The sequence below is a fragment of the Phaenicophaeus curvirostris genome, chromosome 4, assembly GCF_032191515.1.
Source record: "Phaenicophaeus curvirostris isolate KB17595 chromosome 4, BPBGC_Pcur_1.0, whole genome shotgun sequence".
In the NCBI taxonomy this organism is placed as follows: domain Eukaryota; kingdom Metazoa; phylum Chordata; class Aves; order Cuculiformes; family Cuculidae; genus Phaenicophaeus; species Phaenicophaeus curvirostris.
Window position 1 is genome coordinate 61,446,864 of NC_091395.1, and position 19,134 is coordinate 61,465,997.

A 19,134-nucleotide genomic window follows, 5' to 3' on the forward strand; every position below is an offset into this window, starting at 1 on the left:
AGGTAACTGGCAAATATGTATCCTTTCTGTTTTCAAATAACTATATATTAGCAAAGATTTGTGATACACATATTCTCTTTCTAAAAAAAGAAGACACTTGGTTTAGTTGAAATTGTATTTTGCCTTAGGTTTCCAAAAGATTTCAAAATGTCAGTTTTCTAAAAAGTGCAAACATCATATATTCACTGCAGATATTGGCCACTTCTGAGAATAATGATATTTTTAGCATTTGGTTCTTCCCCCACATGTGTTAACTGCTGGCATTGTAGACTGACCTTAAAAAATACTGCAATTTTTATAAGTGTCTACTTTACTGACATTCATACCAAAATCGTCCAACCAAATCAAAAGCTGAAGAGCCAATAAACTGTTTCTTTCATGACAGTTCACTTAGCCAAAGTAGTTTTGTGAAGATTTATTAGTACATGATATCTTCTGCTGTAACGGTTGCTTCTTCTGGTTTAGTCTTAATTTCAGGGACATTAATCCCACTAATGGCTATTAGCAGCAAATTTACTGCATGTGCTGTGGCACTTGCCACACAAAGCCAAAAACAGTCTTCAAATTGTTCTTCTAAGATAACAAACTGAAAGACATTTTCCCGAAAATTGGCAATTCTTTCTGTGAGGTGATGAAGTTTCACAGCAGCCATAAAGCTGGTGACTGCAAGTGCTATACATCCACCTGCAACAAAATGAAACAAGTACTCACAGTTGTTGTCAAAACAAGATAAAACATTTTGGTTGTGCTTCAGAAAGGGTTGTTGAATACAACAGTGAACATTAACAGAATAGGGATAGACAAGCGTGGCTTAAACACCTTCAAAAGGCTTAGTCTTAATTGTATGGTGAAACATCATACCAGCATTTGTAATAATGTCTTTTTACCAGTGACACGGAACCTGAAGACTGGCATTCACAGCTCCTGTAAAAAGCTGACTAGACACAATAAGCTGAGATGCCAGCTGACAGACCTGTTTTGAAAGATGAGAATTCACTGCTAACTTCATTTTATTCACTAGTACTTAAGCTGAGGAGATATTTAGTAAGGCAAAAGAAGGAACGTTTAGCATTTGATATGATTGTGACTAATGAAAAATACTGGTAGATGATTTTACCTGCAAGGAAGTTCCAAAGGCATGCTCCTGCTGGACCCTTAATAGCCCGGTAAGGAACTTTTATTGTGTTAAGAATGCAGAATCCAAAACTGACCAGGGAAAAGAAAATGGCCACACAGAGGAACATAATAATCATCACATGCAGGCCTGTATTCAGCTTTTTCACCATGTGTGGGAAAACTGGCAAGAAAAGAAATCATCTATTCAGTGCATGTTTTTCTTGACAACAGTAAACATCACACTGTACTGGTGCTGCAGACTTAAACTATACTTAAACAGGACTATTTTTTATAGAAATGTTCAATTCAGGTAGTTACACACATCGTGGTTCATGATGCTTTATTAGTCACTACATCAGACAAACCAGGAATATTCTACCACAGAAACAATCCCTCACAGTGAGCCTGTGAATATGGGTTCAGGCTTAAGTTGTGTTTTATTTATCTAGTTGTGTTAATGTCTTTATCTCTGCACTACATTGTCTGCTGCATTCTTTTCTGTCTCTTTTTTTCACCTCTGCTCTCTATCCCAAGCTCTTTTTTTGAGCTTCTCATTCCTGTCCCATGCTCTTAAGCTCATCCCTTTGAAGTCTGATAGCCCATTTCCTTGTCCAGCACCTTTCTGTGTTTATTTTCTCCTATTAATCTTCTTTCTCTCTCTAACAGTGACTCCAGTGAGATCCACTCTGAGTTCATACTTCCTAATCCCACGGATTTCCACTTTCCATCTCCCTTCTTGGTTTCTCGTCTAGTATTTATGCCCACTTTAGGCTCTTCTGGGTGCCTGGCAGCACCTTAGTTGTAGCTATAGCAAGCCTGTAAAGTACTGCAGTTGGGTGGGCTTTAGGTGAAGTGCTCCCATCTTTTGCTACAGGCATTAGTTCTTACTCAGCAGCCTGTCCCTCGCCTACCTCTAAAGAACGCCAACTTTCTTGCTTTTGCCTTCACAGTCAGAGTGACTCCTTTAGAGGGCCAAATGGGTCACCAACAAGGACGTGTGGAGCACCTGCCTGTTCAGGCTATCCTGCAGCCCCTTCTTAACAGAATCAGAAGAAATGTGAGCAGGGAATTGTAGGTGATGTGTTGACAGACAGGAAAGAGAGAAGCTGATAGAGAAGAATCCTAAAACACAAACCGGTAGAGCCCTTCAGATAGCATAGCACTGCATGCTCATACACGTTTTGAAGAGCTAACTGCCTAATTACTGAAAAGTTTCTAAAAAGAAGGAACATTACATTATAACCAAATATGCTTCGTATACTGCATAACTGAAAAAAAATCCAAACAGACCCCATAAAAAGTAGGCAGCAATAACTGGTAGATGTCACAGTGAATATCAGGCGTACAATTTGGTCATCATGACATGAACAGAGAAGAGCAAAAAAGCTGGTGAAAGGGCTGGAAGGAATGTCCTGTGAGGAAGAACTAAGCAACCAAACTGGGTTTGTCCAGTTTGGAGAAAAGGAGGCTGAAGGGCACCCTCATTTATCTCTACAGCTTCTTGAAGAGGGAGAGTGGAGGGAGAGCTGCTGTTCTCTCCTCCCTGGTGTCCAGTGACAGGACACATGGGAATGGTTCAAAGCTGCACCAGGGAGGATCAGGCTGGACTTTAGGAAACATTTCTTTACCCAGGGGCTACTCAAAATCTGGAATGCACTTCCTAGAGAGGCAGTTGATGCCCCAAGCCTGTCAGTGTTTAAGAGGCATTTTGGGCAATGCACTTAATAACATGCTCTAACTTTTGCTCAGCCCTGAAGTAGTCAGGCAGTTGGACTAGATGATCATTGTATGTCCTTTGCATATAGTCTATTCAACTCTAAAATAACTGTCAGTGTAACACCACGGCACATGGAACTCAGCTTTCTCACAGACTAGCAGAGTTTTTAGAGTAGTTTTAATGATTCTCTTGCCTCTTCTCTGAGGCACTCAGACAAACCACAGAGACATGACTGGTGAGCTTCTCTTAGTATGCAGAAATAAAAATACTCAGGAACAACATTGCCATGGAGGCTCTGACACATTCCAGCTGTGTTTGGTCTGCACAGACAAAACGGCCTGGCTTCCCCAGCTCAATCTCAGAGTTTGATTCAGATGACAAAATGTAAGCACTGTGTGCCAATTTAGATACCTTAAGACTATCATGACAACCACGTGTTTCTAAAGTACATACTACCCTATGTATAGGACACCTCCAGGAGCAGCGGCTGGAGGCCAGGTGATACTCCTTGAGGAGTCTAAAATGGCACTGGACACTCATTATGGTAATTGAATCATGCTGTCACTGTCCCAGTTAAAAGAGTGTGCCAGCTGCAAGCATCCTCTAGAGAATGTTAAAAAAGTGAAAAGCAATGTACTAATAACCGTGTATTGTCATAACTCAGAATTCCATACTGCAGTGTATGAGGTGCTAGCTTTCTGGCTTGCTCTGTGCTGCCAGTGCAGTGCATTTATGCTAACACATTCCCCAAGACATATCTCCCATGTCTTGCTCACCAGTCAGTTCACAATGCTTGGAGATTAAGGGGGATTTAAAGAAGATTGGCTATTTTTTCTTCATTCTCTCTGATAGGGTGAAGGAACTGTAACTGTATTTCTGAATGCCCTAAAGAGAAGCAGAGCAGAGCTAGGAGAGCTTTGACCTGATTGCCTATCTGCCAGACATTCAAACTCACTAGACAAAGCCTTCGAGCATGACTGCTATGTCCCTGTCATGAAGTTGCAGCTGCAGTCAGAGCTTGAGCAAGACTTGGTTATTGTAGAAGTGACTACTCCAAATTCATCACAGTTTAACAACTGGCCATGCTGACCTAAGTTGCGGTTGCTCTGGTTTCTTCTCCATTCCCTCTAAAGTCCCAAAGTCCTCCCTTCCTTCACCTTTTTATAGCAGTGCTTGTGCAGTTGTGTGATAAGCAAAGGTTAATTTTTTGGCCAGCTTAACTTCCTGAACTACTTCACCAGAACAACTAGTAGAGCCACTGCAAAGGATGGGGACAGGAGAGCATTGCTGTGGGCCAGGGAGAGGCTGAGACTGTAGTAGCTTCAACTCACACTGATTTAAGTTGTATCCGCACACTGAACTAACAATCTTCAATGCGAAATAGCATTTTCACTACAGCACAGGATGTGTGAAAACAGGAAATCGCCCAAAGTACTGACCAACATCTGAGTGCTTTTGAGACCTCAAGAAAACCTTTTAAGGTAGAAGAAATATATTTATAAGAGTCTCTACATCTTTGAAGAGTTCAGCGTTTTTTCTCACCAATGTTACTAGAAAAGAAGGTAAAAATTTCTTCAACATGTCAATAAAGTCAGGAGCATCTGCTATGGCAGACATCTGCATTAGGAGAGCTAGAGGAATACAGAAATGCAGCCAGCTAAGTAAACCTCTACTTCTTAAATGAAAAAGAAAGGGAGAAGTTTAACAGAGAAGGCAAGGAAAGAGGCACAGAGAGATTGAAGACAAACGCTTGGCATAGGAAAGAGTCAGCAAAGGGGAAAGCATGATTTGCTGGGTCATGTCCTAATGACTTTCACCCCCTTCACAAGACTAAAAGGAAATCCTCATTTTAGTCCTAGGGATTTTTTTCCCTTCTTGATTCTAGGATTACAGAACATAACTTGAAGAAAAAAGCTACCCTGAAATGATATTTTATATGCACACTCAGATACCAAGACATAAACAACACAAGCCAGCCACAAATATAGATTTATTAATAATCATTTACTTGTAAGGTTGAACTAGACATTAAAGATTTAGCCAAAATAGTACTTACTTGTGAACTTGGAACGCCGCCCGCCCAACCCACATTGGCGTATTTTGCCACCCCGGAACAGCCCATAGGAAATTTCTCCAATGAACTTAACCAGCTCCGGATCTGTTGCATTCACCAATTCAGCTCCTGTTTTGCAGAGGATCTTTCCAGTTATCCACTTCGGGGTCCCCATTGCAACAACAATCAAGATAAAAGATGCAAAACTTATAATAGAAGCCAAGGCAAATAAAGTCTTTTTAAAACAGCCGGGCATTCTCGTGGCCTCAAGGAATCATCTCCAAGGCCTCTGCAGAACTCAGGCACATTTCTCACTTTTCTTTTTTTCATGCTCTGAAATCCACAAACAAGTAGTAGGCATTTCAAAACACATCTTCTTGTCTTTTGAAGCTCCAGAAATTAAACTGTATGGTTAAGAATCAAGTCCAAAAACATATTTTGCTGCAGCAACATCCTGAAATGGTCGCAAGCAACAGCTTCATTATGCTGTTGTGCAGCGATGCTTTTTGCCGCAGAAAGTAATCCTATCTCTATCGCCTGGCTAACGTTTCATCAGAGGTTTAATTGCCCTGCTCAAATGACATCAAGTTCTTTCCTGTAACCTCATGGGAAGAAAATTAGGAGCGGAATCCATTTTTTTTTTAATGATTGAAAATGTGGGTGCATAGCCCACAAGGACAGCAAGAGACAATAGCAAGAGACAAAGCCTTAAAGCCAGGAGACCTGGCCCCTGGGTGCTGCTGCCTCCTCCCTGTTCCACGTGTGCCCCCAGCCCCTGGGAAACCAACTGCAGTTGCCTCTGAGAGCGCTATGGGGCCTTTATCAGCGGTAATTAATTAGCCCTTGTGGCGTCCCTGGGGCCGGTACCACATCACATCGTGAAGCGCAGCCTGGAGGCATTGACCGGTTCAGCTCCCATTTTGCAAAGGATGTTTCCAGTCATCCGCTTTGGGGTCCCCATTGCAACAAGACCCACACAATACGTGGGCCCCTCATTGCAAAAGGACATTGAGGTGCTGGAAGGTGTCCAGAGAGGAGCAACAAAGCTGGTGCAGGGGCTGGAAAACAAGCGTTACAAGGAGTGGCTGAGGGAACTGGGGCTGCTCAGCCTGGAGAAGAGGAAGCTGAGGAGGGGACCACATAGAATCATAGAATCTTAGAATAGTTTGGGTTGGAAGGGACCTTAAAGCCCATCCAGTTCCAACCCCTCTGCCATGGGCAGGGACACCTCCTACTGGATCAGGCTGCCCAAGGCCCCATCCAACCTGGCCTTGAATACCTCCACCGACGGGGCAGTCACAGCTTCCCTGCACTGCCTGTTCTAGTGTCTCACCATATTAATTATGAAGAAATTCCTCCTTATGCCTTGTCTAAATCTTCCCCTCTCCAGTTTATACCCGTTGCCCCTAGTCCTATCACTACATACCCTTGTAAAAAATCGCTCCTCAGCTTTCTTGTAGCCCCTTCAGGTACTGGAAGGTTGCTATAAGATCTCCTCTGAGCTTTCTCTTCTCCAGGCTGAACAGCTCCAACTCTCTCAGCCTGTCCTCATATGGGAGGTGCTCCAGCCCTCTGTTCATCTTTGTAGCCCTCCTCTGGACCTGTTCCAACAGCTCCATATCCGTCTCATGTTGACGATTCCAGAACTGGACACAATGCTCCAGATGAGGTCTCACAAGAGAGGAACAGAGGGGCAGAATCACCTCCCTCGACCTGCTGGCCACACTTCCTTTGATGCAGCCCAGGACACAGTTGGACTTCTGGGCTGTGAGCACACATTGCCGACTTATGTCGAGCTTCTTATCAATCAGCACCCCCAAGTCCTTCTCTGCAGGGCATCATTCAAATCACATCATTTCCCCATCCTGTACTGAAATGGCAGATTGCCTTGACCTAGGACCTTGCACTTGGCCTTATTGAACCTCATGAGGTTCACACAGACCCACTTCTCCAGCCTGTCCAGGTCCCTCTGGATGACATGTGTCCTTCTGGTGTTGCAACTGCACCACTCCGCCACTCAGTCATCCTCCTTGGGGTCCCCATTGCAACAAAACCTGCTCAACAAACAGGGCCCTCATTACAAGAAAGATATTGAGGTCTTGGAGTGTGTCCAGAGAGGAGCAATAAAGCTGGTGTAGGGGTTGGGGAACAAGTGTTACAAAGAGTGGCTGAGGGAGCTGGGGTTGTTTAGCCTGGAGAAGATAAGGCTGAGGGGAGACTTTATCACTGTCTACAACTGCCTGAAAGGAGGATGTGGGAAGGTGGTGTTGGTCTCCTCTCCCAGGGAATAGGACGAGAGGGAATGGCCTCAAGCTGTGCCAGGGGAGGTTCAGAGTCAGCTTTAGGAAAAAAATCTGAACCAAAAGAGTTCTGGGGCACTGTCAGAGGTTGCCTGGGGAGGAGGTTGAGTCCCCATCCCTGGAGGTGTTTAAAAGACAAGCAGATGTGGTGCTTGGGGACATGATTTAGGAGTGCACAGGTATGGTTGTGAAGGAAGGAATAAATCATTAGGAATAATAAGAAACAAATCTTGGCCAGCTTGCAGTAAGGATGTGATTGTAACAGGAGTTTAGCTTGTTTACTAGTTGAAACAAGGACAGTCCCCCAGCAGGAACATAGCAGAGACCTGAGCTCACCAAGAGGACACAATGAGGAAGGAGATAAAATAAGGGGCATCAGAGGATTGTGAAGACATAAAGAAACTGTGATGTACATTCAAGAGTAGGTGATAATGAGTTCTATGTATGTTTAACCAATATTTACAGAATATGTCACCAGTGTTTCTCGTAATCTGTATGAATGTGTTTAACCAGTATAAAAGTCCTGTAACCAGCCTCAATGGACACAGACCTCATTGCTCTCTACAACTACCTGAAAGGAGGTTGTAGAGAGGAGGATGCTGGCCTCTTCTCCCAAGTGACAGGGGACAGGACAAGAGGGAATGGCCTCAAGCTCCGCCAGGGGAGGCTCAGACTGGACATCAGGAAAAAAATTTTCACAGAAAGGGTCATTGGGCACTGGAACAGGCTGCCCAGGGAGGTGGCTGAGTCTCCATCCCTGGAGGTGTTTAAAAGCCGCGTGGACGAGGTGCTCAGGGACACGGTTTCGTGCCAGATAGAAGCGGTTGGACTCGATGATCCAAGAGGCCTTTTCCACCCTGGCGATTCTACGATCAGGCAAAACGATTCCCCGTGTTCCCGGCGCCGTATTATTTACTAAGGCCGCTTCAACCTGCTTAACCATCCAATGAACGCCGCTCAGCCCCCCCCGCGGTCCCCGCGCTCCCCGCGGGGCTGAGGCGCAGGCGCGGGCTCAGGCGGGGGCGATGGCGGCGGGCCGGGTGCTGGTGTGCGGCGGTTGCGGCGCGCTGGGCGCTCACTGCGTGCGCTTCTTCAAGTCCCGGAGCTGGGTAAGCGGAACCGGGCCGAAAATAAGCGGAACCGGGACGAAAACGCCGGCGAACCGGCTCGCCCAGGCGCCTCGAGCGTCCCTTGTCAGGCCCGGGCGGCGGGAGGGAGCGAGCTCCGTCGGTGCAGCCGGACCGGCTGCTCGCAGGGTGTATTTTCCATTTACAGGCGTGTGTGTAAGTTTTCCCAGAAATCTTAGGCATATTCTGTTACTTTCCGGTGTCTAATGTTATTATGAACTTCGCGACAGTCAGAACTGAGGGACGAAGCTGGCGAGGGGGCTGGAGAACAAGGCTTACGAGGAGCGGCTGAGGGAGCTGGGGTTGTCTAGCCTGGGGAAGAGGAGGCTGAGGGGAGACCTCATTGCTCTCTATAACTACCTGAAAGGAGGTTGTAGAGAGGAGGGAGCTGGTCTCTCCTCCCAGGTGACGGGGGACGGAACGAGAGGGAATGGCCTCAAGCTCCGCCAGGGGAGATTTAGGCTGGACATTAGGAAAAAATTTTTCACAGAAAGGGTCATTGGGCACTGGAACAGGCTGCCCAGGGAGGTGGTTGAGTCACCTTCCCTGGAGGTGTTTAAGGCACGGGTGGATGAGGTACTAAGGGGAATGGTTTAGTGTTTGATAGGAATGGTTGGACTTGATGATCCGGTGGGTCTTTTCCAACCTGGTGATTCTATGATTCTGTGAACTCTTGCTGATTTGGAGCTGGCCCCAGCTCTGCCTGACCTTACGTTTGAGGTAGGGAAACACTCTGAACAGGTGATTACAGAAGAGAGATCTGTTCAGCATGGATCGTACTTCACAGAAGATGTCATCATCTCCAAAGAATGAACAGTATCTGGGAAAGAACACTGTTTGGGAGAAAACACACTGTCAGAGGGACGTTCTCTCTAACTTTCAAAAAATAGAATTACTTAGATGAGGCTTAACTCTGCTTTAGCTTAAATAGAAAATATTACACTTTTTGTAATAGTGAGTACTTGTATCAGTAACGCGTATTCCTCCTGCTGTGGCAGTGGGTAGCCAGCATCGACCTGGTGGAAAGCAAGGACGCCAGTGCCAGTGTGGTGGTGGCAATGACAGACTCCTTCCCTGAGCAGGCTGAGCAGGTGGGTCAGCACCGGGCGGGCTGTGCAAAGTGTGCCTCCACCTCTCTTCCTCCTTGTTTTCTTCTCTTCACACCTCCCCTGCCCCGGTGACAACAACAGCTGTGGGATGGGTCCTTTCTGCTTGCTGCCACCTCTTCTTTGGGATTTCCTTTTAACTGCTTTCGTGGATGTGTGAGCTTGGGGCTTGGAGGTTCTGCACACAGGGCAGTGCTGCATTATTTTTCTATCTGTGACTTGACAGTGTATCAGATGAATATAATGATGGAGGATTAGGACAGCGTTAAGTACAACACTTCTTTCTTATTCTGTCATAACTTTTGAATGTGTTATGTGTGGGTAGACAATGTACTCAAAGCATGCAAACCCTAATCCCTGGTGGGGTTCCTAGAGAGTGCACTGGTTTACATGAAGGCAAATATAGGAGAATCCAAGCTGTCCTAAAAAGTGTTTTTCTTTACTCTTGAGGGACAGGATTTATTTTTTTAATCTAAACTTTTGAACCTGTTTCTCATATTGATAAGCTGAATCACTAGCCAATAAATTTTCTTTATATCTACACAGCTCTTAAGGCTTTTAAAGAGTTCTGTAGAGTGTTCGTGAGGTATTTTTCAATATTGAGGCTTTGTGAAAAACTGTGTTTTTCTCTTTTGTTGAGAGATGGTTTGCTTTTCACTTTGTCAGAGAAAATTCCTAGCTAACAAATTGATTACCAATAATGAAGTCTTATATTTTAAAGAGAAAAAGATACTGGATACCTAATAGTACACAATCTCACATTTAGGGGCCAGATGCCAGCTGATGGTTGTCGTCTAGGTAGAAGCAGTAGGAAGGCTAATCTTTAGTTGTTCATTTCTTGCACTGTTACCCAAAGTAACACCAGTAGCCCCAGTGTTTCATTTCCCATGTTAAACAGCAACATAAACAGAGAAGAACCTGTTTAAAAGTAAGTCACAAATAAAATGCGGGTAAGAGTCCAATCTTTCAGTCTTGCTCAGATCAGTTGTTTCCAGGGTCATCACATGCCACACAGTCTGACTTTTATTTGCCTGACTTTCATCTACGGTTATTTTTCAACACAATTACTTTGTTTTGAGTTCATAGATAATAAGCATTGTTTTTTCTGCAGCTGTTTAAATTGCTATGTTTTGCTGCTCGACCACATAACTGGAACAGAAGCAACTTTAAGGCAGTCTTGGTATTTCCTCCTTTACCTTATCAGTCCAGTGTTTTAAATATGTTTTTTGTTCTGTGTATTGAAGGTGACAGCAGAGGTTGAAAAACTTCTTGGTGACGAAAAAGTGGATGCAATCTTGTGTGTAGCAGGAGGATGGGCTGGAGGCAGCGCCAAAGCCAAATGTAAGCCTTTGGTACATGGATACTAGTGAACACGTGAATTAAATCTGAGAGGAAACCTTAAAAATCATGGTGATAAAGATATTTGAGATCATCTTTCTTCCTGAGTCCAGAAGAGGACATAAGTGTGAAAGGATAAAATAGCTCAGTGACAATGCTTGTTAGTGCTTCTATGAATTTTTACTCTCTGTTAAATTTGTGCCACGCTTGATATTCTCAGAAATACTTTTTGATGGTCCAGTTTTCTTTGGAAAAATCTTGATGCACTTTATGAAGTTCAGCATTATTATCTATGAACTAACTTTGGCCAAGGTTACCCATGTCAGGCAAGTCACATAAGGCAGTGGCTGGGTAGAAACATCAATGTAATTTCCTAATTCATCGCTTTACACGTAAAACCTCAGTTGCCTCTTGTAGTTCTCTGAGCTGTTACTGTGCAAGACAGTAGTGGAAAGAGCTGTCTAAAAACTGAGCTCATGCTACAGGAAAAAGCCTTCAGCTTTAAAAAAGCTTTTATACATGTAATATTCTGAATGAAATTTTATACTTAAACCACTAATGTAGAGATATAAGAAAAAACAATAGCTTTGTTTTCTGCGTGGAGGAAATCAGGTAAAATTTGTCTTTTAATTCCCCCTTCCAGTTCAGTAATTACAGGCAAAGATTTCTTTTTAAGGAAAGGCATACATATTTACACTTCAGTTGCATTATATTAGATTGTTATTAGCATGCACCATATTTTAAGTAAGGTAATTTATCATAATCATGATTTGTAGTAATGTTATTGATAAGGTAGCAGGGTGTCTTGGGATGAGTGGTCAGTTTATGTCACAGAGTTATTCATGCTTATTCCTTATTGTATTATGGAAATGTTTCTTTCTAAATACTAGAATCTTTGGCATGGCTAGTTTTCTTCTTTTCCTGTGCAAATATTGATAATAAAAAGCAATGATGAGAGTTCAAGTTTTGCTTTAATTTGAAGTTATGGGTACACCTTCTCTCATAAGCTGCATTACTAGAAGTTGTGCTCCAGTATGTAGGGGCACTGGAATGCATGCTTGGCACACTTGGGATATCTTCGATATTCCCTACCAGCATCCTACTGTCAGACAGACAGATTATTTCTTGGTTTATGAAGTAATCTGGTGATAAGAAATATTTGTTTTTCAACACCTTTATCTCTTGTAGTCTTCTATCTGCATACTAATGGAGTGTAGCTCTTTTGCAGCCAGTGAGGAAGTTAGGGAAAAGGACAGATCGTGCTACTACAAGGTCAGATGAAGCTAATGTGAGAGTTGAGATCCTTGTTGTAGATGGAAGCAACCCCTACAGGAGTTTCAAGAACTTGGGAAATCTTTGAACCATTAATGGAGAGCAAAGGGAACTGTCTTGTGTTTGTTTTTTATTTCTGATATTGAGAAAGCAGATAATTGCCTAGAATATATGCTGTGAAGCTGGGACTCAGAGCCCAAAGGGAAGTGGGATACAAAAGGCATCAGCTGGTGTTTTGCCCAATGTACAAAATAAGAGGAAGCATGTTTTCATAGTCCTGTTGCATAGTGCTGTTGCGCTCTGTGTGAGAGTAAGGAAATTAGAGGTAGAAGTTTTCTATCTTTTGGTTAATTTCACTAATTCTCTTCCCAATCAGCTTTGTACAAAACCTGTGATCTAATGTGGAAGCAGAGTGTTTGGACGTCGACTATTTGCAGCCACCTAGCCACGAAACATCTGAAAGAAGGTGGCCTCTTGACTTTGACAGGAGCTCAAGCTGCTTTATCTGGAACCCCAGGTAAAATGCAATGCATGATAACTGCTGGGACATCAGCAGCTAGAGCTGCCTATTAGTGTGGGCGTTCTTGGTGAAGCAAAAGTGCCACTTCCCAGTTTCTTGGCATCTAGTACAAGTGGAAAATTGTTGCTGAAACACTTAGGGAAAGTGTGATTTTACAGGTAGCAATACTGAATCTGTTGAACCTGGAGTGCAAACAAATAGAATCAGCAGTTAAGTATCTTCCATATGTTGGTGAAATGTACTTGGTTAATATATGATATAGTAAAAAAAATGTTCAGAAAATAATGAAGAATAGAAGCACACAGCAAGCTATATGTACAGGGCTTAAATAAAGTTAAATCTGTTTGTGTTCTGAAAGGCAGAGTCCTTAATTGCCCAGTTTTTGCGCTGATGATGACTCAGCTGATTCTGTTTACTATGCTTGTCCTCCTTATGTTCTGATTCTGGTCTGCTTTTGCTTCAGACATAGATAAGCCTGTTGACCTTCGGCTTTCCACTCTGCTAGCTATTTAATTAGAACTTTATTGAGTTTTTTCATCTCACTCCTTGCCATGTTGGTGTGCATGGAGGGAGGAAGCTGGGAGTAATTTAAAGTAAAAAAAAGAAGGCAATGGTGCAAGCTCACAGGCAGAGAGAAGGAAATTTTTGAGGCAAATACTACTATTTCCCAATCATTTATTAGTGTAACCTCAACAACGTTTTGATGGGGCTTAAATACTAAAATTTTAAAACATAAAATTTGTGAATATTCTTGAAAGTGGTGTCTAAAACTGTTCAGGAAAAATATGCTGTATTTTCTAGTTAGTGGTTTGTCTTCTCTGTTTGCATCTGGCATAGTCTGAAGATAAAAGGCATGTTTTATGAAAATAAGCAAAGGAATAACTTACTGTGTACTACTGGCTGACCATATGTGAATGAAACAATGTGAACTCTGGCGTTAATGTTGTTTGTTTGGGTCATTTTGGGACGTAGAGACCGCAAAACAGGGATCAAAGTGATTTACTTCTATAGTTTGAACTAGCTGGTTTCAAACTGGATTTTTCTAAAAAACACAGCAGTGCTTTGGGCAAACACATGCAACTTATTAACATCAGGAGGAATTGGGTAAGAGTTGTTACTCAACTTTGGCAAATATGACTCGTTACCCTTCTTACTACCAGCCAGTATGAAAGGAATAATCTTTGTTGTTTACTGTTAGTGTGGTTTTTCTTTTCTTATGTGAAAATGCTGACTTTCATAATGCAAACTGAAGAATACTGAAAATTCAATAAACAGCTACAAAAGCAGTCTGACAGTGATGGCCCAGGAAGGTGGAGGCATGAAAAAGTTTAAGAACATTTGGAGTGTTTGTTTTTGACAAGAGAGGAGTAGGATAGAGATGCAAGTATTTTTATTGTAACAAGTAAGTTAGCTACTGCTACCTATCATTCCTCCTAATAAAAATGGATGTTAAACAATAGGTCTGTTTGAATATAATGGAAACACTTCAACAATGCAAAATTTTTTTTGTAACTGATACAAAATACTTCCTCGTGAATGTTGGAAACGGGTTGCATAGTTATATAGATGGGTAGAAAGGCATCCAGTTGGAGTAGACAAAATACATTTATATTTTCTTACGTGCTGCATCTGTGCTGCCCTGCTTGGTAGATACATCCAATGAGAGATCTCAAACCTGTAGCACCATGATTGTCTTGCACCTGGCCATTGTGCCTTAGGTTCATTCCTGTTGCTCTTACATCACTAAATACTGTCTGCCTAGAAAGCCACAGTGTCCTTCCTGCAGGTTATCTCATTGTTTTCTACCGTTAGAGGACTTTTTTTTGTAGCCTTCTTGAAAGGGTCTGTCAGACTTGGGATGCTGACCAAGTGAATTACAATTCCAGGAAGAAGTGAGCTCTGTTAGGGTCCAAACCTGCGAATACCTTAGCCATATGATTAATAGATTATTGCCTTATTAATGTCTATGAGCATCTTCACACTTATTCTGCAAGATTTGTAAGGTTAGCCCTGTAGGTCCCATCCTTCAGGGTACGTTTGGTGCATTAACTAAACATACTTAACTTGGTAATCTGCTTGTTTCTGTTGTGCTGAGTAAACTGCATTCTGTAATAGTTTCTGGATGCCTAGTAGGAGCTCTTTGGTTTTTTCTTTTTTCCTTTTTTTTTCAACATGTATGTTTTGATACGTTTTAAAAGTCTGATTCTGTTCTGGTTGTGGTAAGTGGTCCTAAAGTTAGTATTTGTCAAATAATCTGAGTTTCTGTCATACTGATAAAGATACCGAGAGCTATTTTGATTGTGCTCTAACTTGCCTGTTTTTAATTGTTAGGGATGATTGGCTATGGCATGGCGAAAGGAGCAGTGCATCAGCTTTGTCAGAGTTTAGCTGGTGCCAGTAGTGGCTTGCCATCTGGTTCTGCTGCTGTTGCCATTTTACCGTAAGTGGTTGCGTAGTTGCCTCTGCCGGTGTTTTATTTAACTTCTACTGTAACTTGGAGTCACTGAGATATGCTTCTGATGTGCCGTTCACAGTACACAAACAGGTCCCCAGACCTACTTAGAGTTTCACAGAGAAAGGAGGCATCTTGAATCTATAAACAAAATGATAGGCAGGGCACACTAAAAAAAGGTTAAGTTCTTTTCTTTTTCTTCCCTTTGCAAAATGGTAGGGGATGTTAGACATACAATTTGATTCACTTTTAACCAGTTTAACCATAATATTTTTTTTTAAAAAAAGATGCTCCTTCATAAGGTGCTGTATATCTATGCATCTAGGTAAAATTAGGCCAGTTTGAGGATCTGTAAAAAGTTTAGCTTGTATTTGCCTGTCACAGCTTTCTCTTTGATGAGGGAAGCGGATGGCCTGGTAAGTCTTCATTATGTCTAAATTTATCAATTCTGCTGCAGAGATTGAAAGTGTTGTTCTTTCTGCATCCTGATCTATTTTAGAATGCAAAACTTAAGAGTAAAGAGTTCTGCATAGGCAATTGGAACGCCACCTGAATTCTCTGTGCTTTGCTTTCCTCATACACACACTTATATGCACTTTCTCATGTCAGAGCGCAGTGGTGTTAGAAGTGTTTCAATAATTGATACCACCTTCTACAGGGCTTTACTGACAGGCAGACACCAAGATCACTGGACTTGTAGGCATTCTGCTCTTGTATAGTGGTCATGCAAAACTCTGTTCTTGAGTGAATTGTTGAGAGTGATTACACTCTGGATTTTCAGCTCGGTGAGAGACCTGTGAAAAGTTCACCCCTTAATACCATTCTATGCGGTGTAAATGTCTGTCATCAAAATCTGAACTACTCGTGCTTGTTCATTTAATCTCTACATTTGCAGCTTGTGTGGTGCTATTTGAAAGCATGGTTGTAGTGCGTATGTGCTGTGCAGTACATGGAAACAAGCATATTACTGCCATTCCCTGTCTGCATTAGGGAAACTGTAAGGGAGCTGAGAGCTAAATGATTGCCCTAATGGCCTGAATGTCATCAGCAAACAAGGAAGGTGAGGGGGTATAGGTTGGAGCTTTTGATGTACACTGAAACTCATGGCTGTATGCTGTTAACACATGTAGAGGATGCAAGAGAAATCCATACCACGTGGTGGAAAAGTCAGGCATATGTTACAGTGATTAATAGAAGCAGATGGTGCTTATCAGAAACATGATGTATAAATAAAAGGCTTATCTTTTTAATCACAGGGTTACCTTGGATACACCAGCAAACAGGAAATCAATGCCTGATGCAGATTTCAGCTCCTGGACACCCTTAGAATTCATCACTGAGTGAGTATCCATGTGACAACTAAGCAAATCCTTGCTGTCCCTCTTACTGCTGCATCTTATTGCATATTCGTTCTTAATAGCTGTCTTGGATTTGGGAGTTTTTTTCCCTTTATCACCCCTCCATTTTCTATGTTTCTAAATTGCGTTGGGTTTATAGCACGGGCTTCATAACTGGAGAAAATGAGCTAGACTCCATCAGCTTCAGCATCTCTACACCAGTTATTCCAACAGGGGAGATAGCCTCAAGCAGTTGGAAGCCAGAGAATCTTGTAAAGCCTGTAGACAAATTAAATTGCAGACAGCAGATTCAGCAGACGGTAGTCTGGCTTCAAGGTAAACTGCAAATAGGCATGTAAACTTTGAGATTTTTTTTTTTCTCTTAAACACTCTATACTACCCAGTGTATGGTTTGTTAGTTCACTTCTCCCTGCTGGCGAAATTCCTGCTCTTGTTTAGAAAAATTTAGTTAACGTTTCTTTTTTATCATCTTCTATCATCCACAAAAGCTTGTTCTGAATAATGCTGCAAAATGCTGAACCTTCAGCTGTAGCTTATTGAATAGCAGGCTGAGATTCTAAGGCTTACTGTTACTCATTCCTCTCAGTTAGAGGAGGTGCAGTCTAAGTGCAGCTTTCTGTGATGTGATAGGGAGTAGCAAAGTAGCAAACATTCTGATGTGGGTGAGCTGTCAAAAAGAAGAAAATTAAGGACACAGCTGTCTTTCGGCTTTGAGGAAAACCAAAGATGAATCTATGTTCATATGTTGTAAAGGGCTCATAAAATCTTTTAGAACTCACACTGAAATTGCATTTACCTACTGCTGGTTGTTCAGAGAAAGTTTAGTTCTGACATCAGATTTCCTTTTTTTGTGTGATTATTTTTTTTTTAAGTTGGATATCAGTATGGGGAATGTGTTTTGTTGTGACAAGCCTCTGCAGCCATTTGATGTGGCTCTTTAAAAGAGCCCCATCTATTGAATTTAGTAGGCTTAAAAATGCTCAAAAAAAGATCTTTAATTTATTGCGCTCCAGAGGCTGCCTAGCCAGATGTTGTGGTTTTACAAATTCTTTTTTTTTTTAAGTACTTTTCCCTTATGAGAGAATTAGGTTTTGTTTCTTGGGTTCCAATTCCCTAAACTTTAAATCCAGCTTTGAAAACTGAAAATCTCACTGGCTGTGGAAGGAAAACATCCTAAGTTGTTAAGTGCTGGTAATATCTGCATCTTGGAAAGGATGTGGGAAATCTTTTCCCATATTACACTTGAATTTTGTGCCCTGAAAGCTGTTGTGTCAGATAGCTGACACTCTGAGTGTCTGAATCCGGTGATTGTATTGCTAGTTTACAACATACATAGAAGTCACTAGAGAGGGCAGTTGGAAAAGAAGTTGTAGGCTTTTATTTTATGCTTGTTGTTAATATACCTCATAGTAGCATTTATTTTTTTTCTTTCTCACCCTGTTTTGTCCACTTATTTTAAAACAGAACCTTCTATGACTGGATAACAGGAAAGAATCGACCAAACTCAGGGAGTCTAATCCAAGTTATAACTACAGGAGGGAAGACTGAACTAGTCGCAGCACATCTTTGATGTTAGTCACTTAAATCAGCAAAGGAGAAGCTGTGGAAAATCAGTCTACCGATATAATTTGGATGGTCTTCTGTATCAGTGATTGTGGTTACATCATTAATGGAACCAGATTTCAAGTAATATTTCTGTACTGTCAGTTGTGAGCTATCAGCATTTGTTTACCAACATGTATCAAGTATTTGTCTCTAAATGAAAGTTGGAGGCCTTAATGTCCATAAATATCCTAATTCTTCAACTTACCTGTTTTCTCTGAAATGGCAGTTGGGCTCAATTATGTCATGTAATCACATATATAATGGTTGGATTTATTTTCTCAGTCAGTGTTTCTGGAAGCTTATTGTGAATCTGTCAGTAGTCTGCTTGTCCTTGCCTTTCTGAGAATGTAATCCTGCCACGCATATTATGTTGGCTGTAATTAAAGGAAGCATTGCAGTCATATGTGATGTTCTAGTCCTGTGACGTTTTTCTTGTGAAAGTTCCAGTTGAGTTAATGGAACTGTATAGAGATTACTCACTTGAGAAGGAGTTCCTAATTTGCCTTACAGTTTATAAGCTGCTGTCAGGACTACAGCCTTAGGACATAACAGTTGTTCTGCCAAATGATTAGTATGTCTGTGTGTTTGTCATGATGATTCTTCACTTTCTGAAAAAGCAAAGTGCTGTTAAGAAGTACTAGAAAAAGCATACACATGCTTCTATTTGAATATGGAACATTTTGTGCTAAATAAATGTATATTGTTTTATGTACTGGGCTGTCTTTATCATTGTAATCCAAATGTTTGGATAACATTTTAATCAATTTAACTGAACCTGAGGTTCAGTTGTGGCCAAGGGCTTCGTTTTTCACTTATTTCCTCCTGATCATGCTGTGTAAAATACATGTCTGTGGTAGAGGTGCTGAAGAGATACTAGCCATGCCTAGAGGCAGACCTTCAGCTGGAGCAAATGTTATGTGGACAAACAGTTTGGTTGCAGAGTTGAGGGTGTTGCCTATTCTGAACATGGCCTTACATGGAGTGAGTATTATTTTTTGGAACATCTTGAAAACAACTGAACATGCAAAGTTGTGTGTATGTTCTCTCTGTGCACTTCTTTTTCCTAACTTTTGGGTTGTGTTTGGGAAGGATTTACTGCCATGTCTGGAAGTCTTTCCCCTCTTCACACTAGGAAAATCTCACATCTGCATATGTTGCTTTTAACGTGGT

At 41.9% G+C, this 19,134-nt stretch overlaps 2 protein-coding genes across 2 annotated transcripts; one reads left to right on the forward strand and one right to left on the reverse strand.

Annotated features, from left to right (window-relative positions):
- Window positions 1–418: 418 nt before the first annotated feature.
- On the reverse strand, window positions 419–5,408 carry CLRN2 (clarin 2). Its single transcript, XM_069854912.1, has 3 exons — window positions 4,890–5,408; window positions 1,118–1,297; window positions 419–684 (listed from the first exon to the last, which is right to left on the reverse strand). The coding sequence occupies exons 1-3, from the start codon at window positions 5,140–5,142 to the stop codon at window positions 419–421; spliced, it is 699 nt and encodes a 232-aa protein (XP_069711013.1). The 5' UTR covers window positions 5,143–5,408.
- Window positions 5,409–8,201: 2,793 nt separating this feature from the next.
- QDPR (quinoid dihydropteridine reductase) lies at window positions 8,202–18,676 on the forward strand. Its single transcript, XM_069856258.1, has 7 exons — window positions 8,202–8,295; window positions 9,312–9,404; window positions 10,664–10,760; window positions 12,406–12,546; window positions 14,881–14,989; window positions 16,258–16,341; window positions 17,824–18,676. Exons 1-7 carry the CDS (start codon window positions 8,212–8,214, stop codon window positions 17,927–17,929), a joined length of 714 nt encoding a protein of 237 aa, XP_069712359.1. The 5' UTR covers window positions 8,202–8,211; the 3' UTR covers window positions 17,930–18,676.
- The last annotated feature ends 458 nt before the right edge of the window (window positions 18,677–19,134 follow it).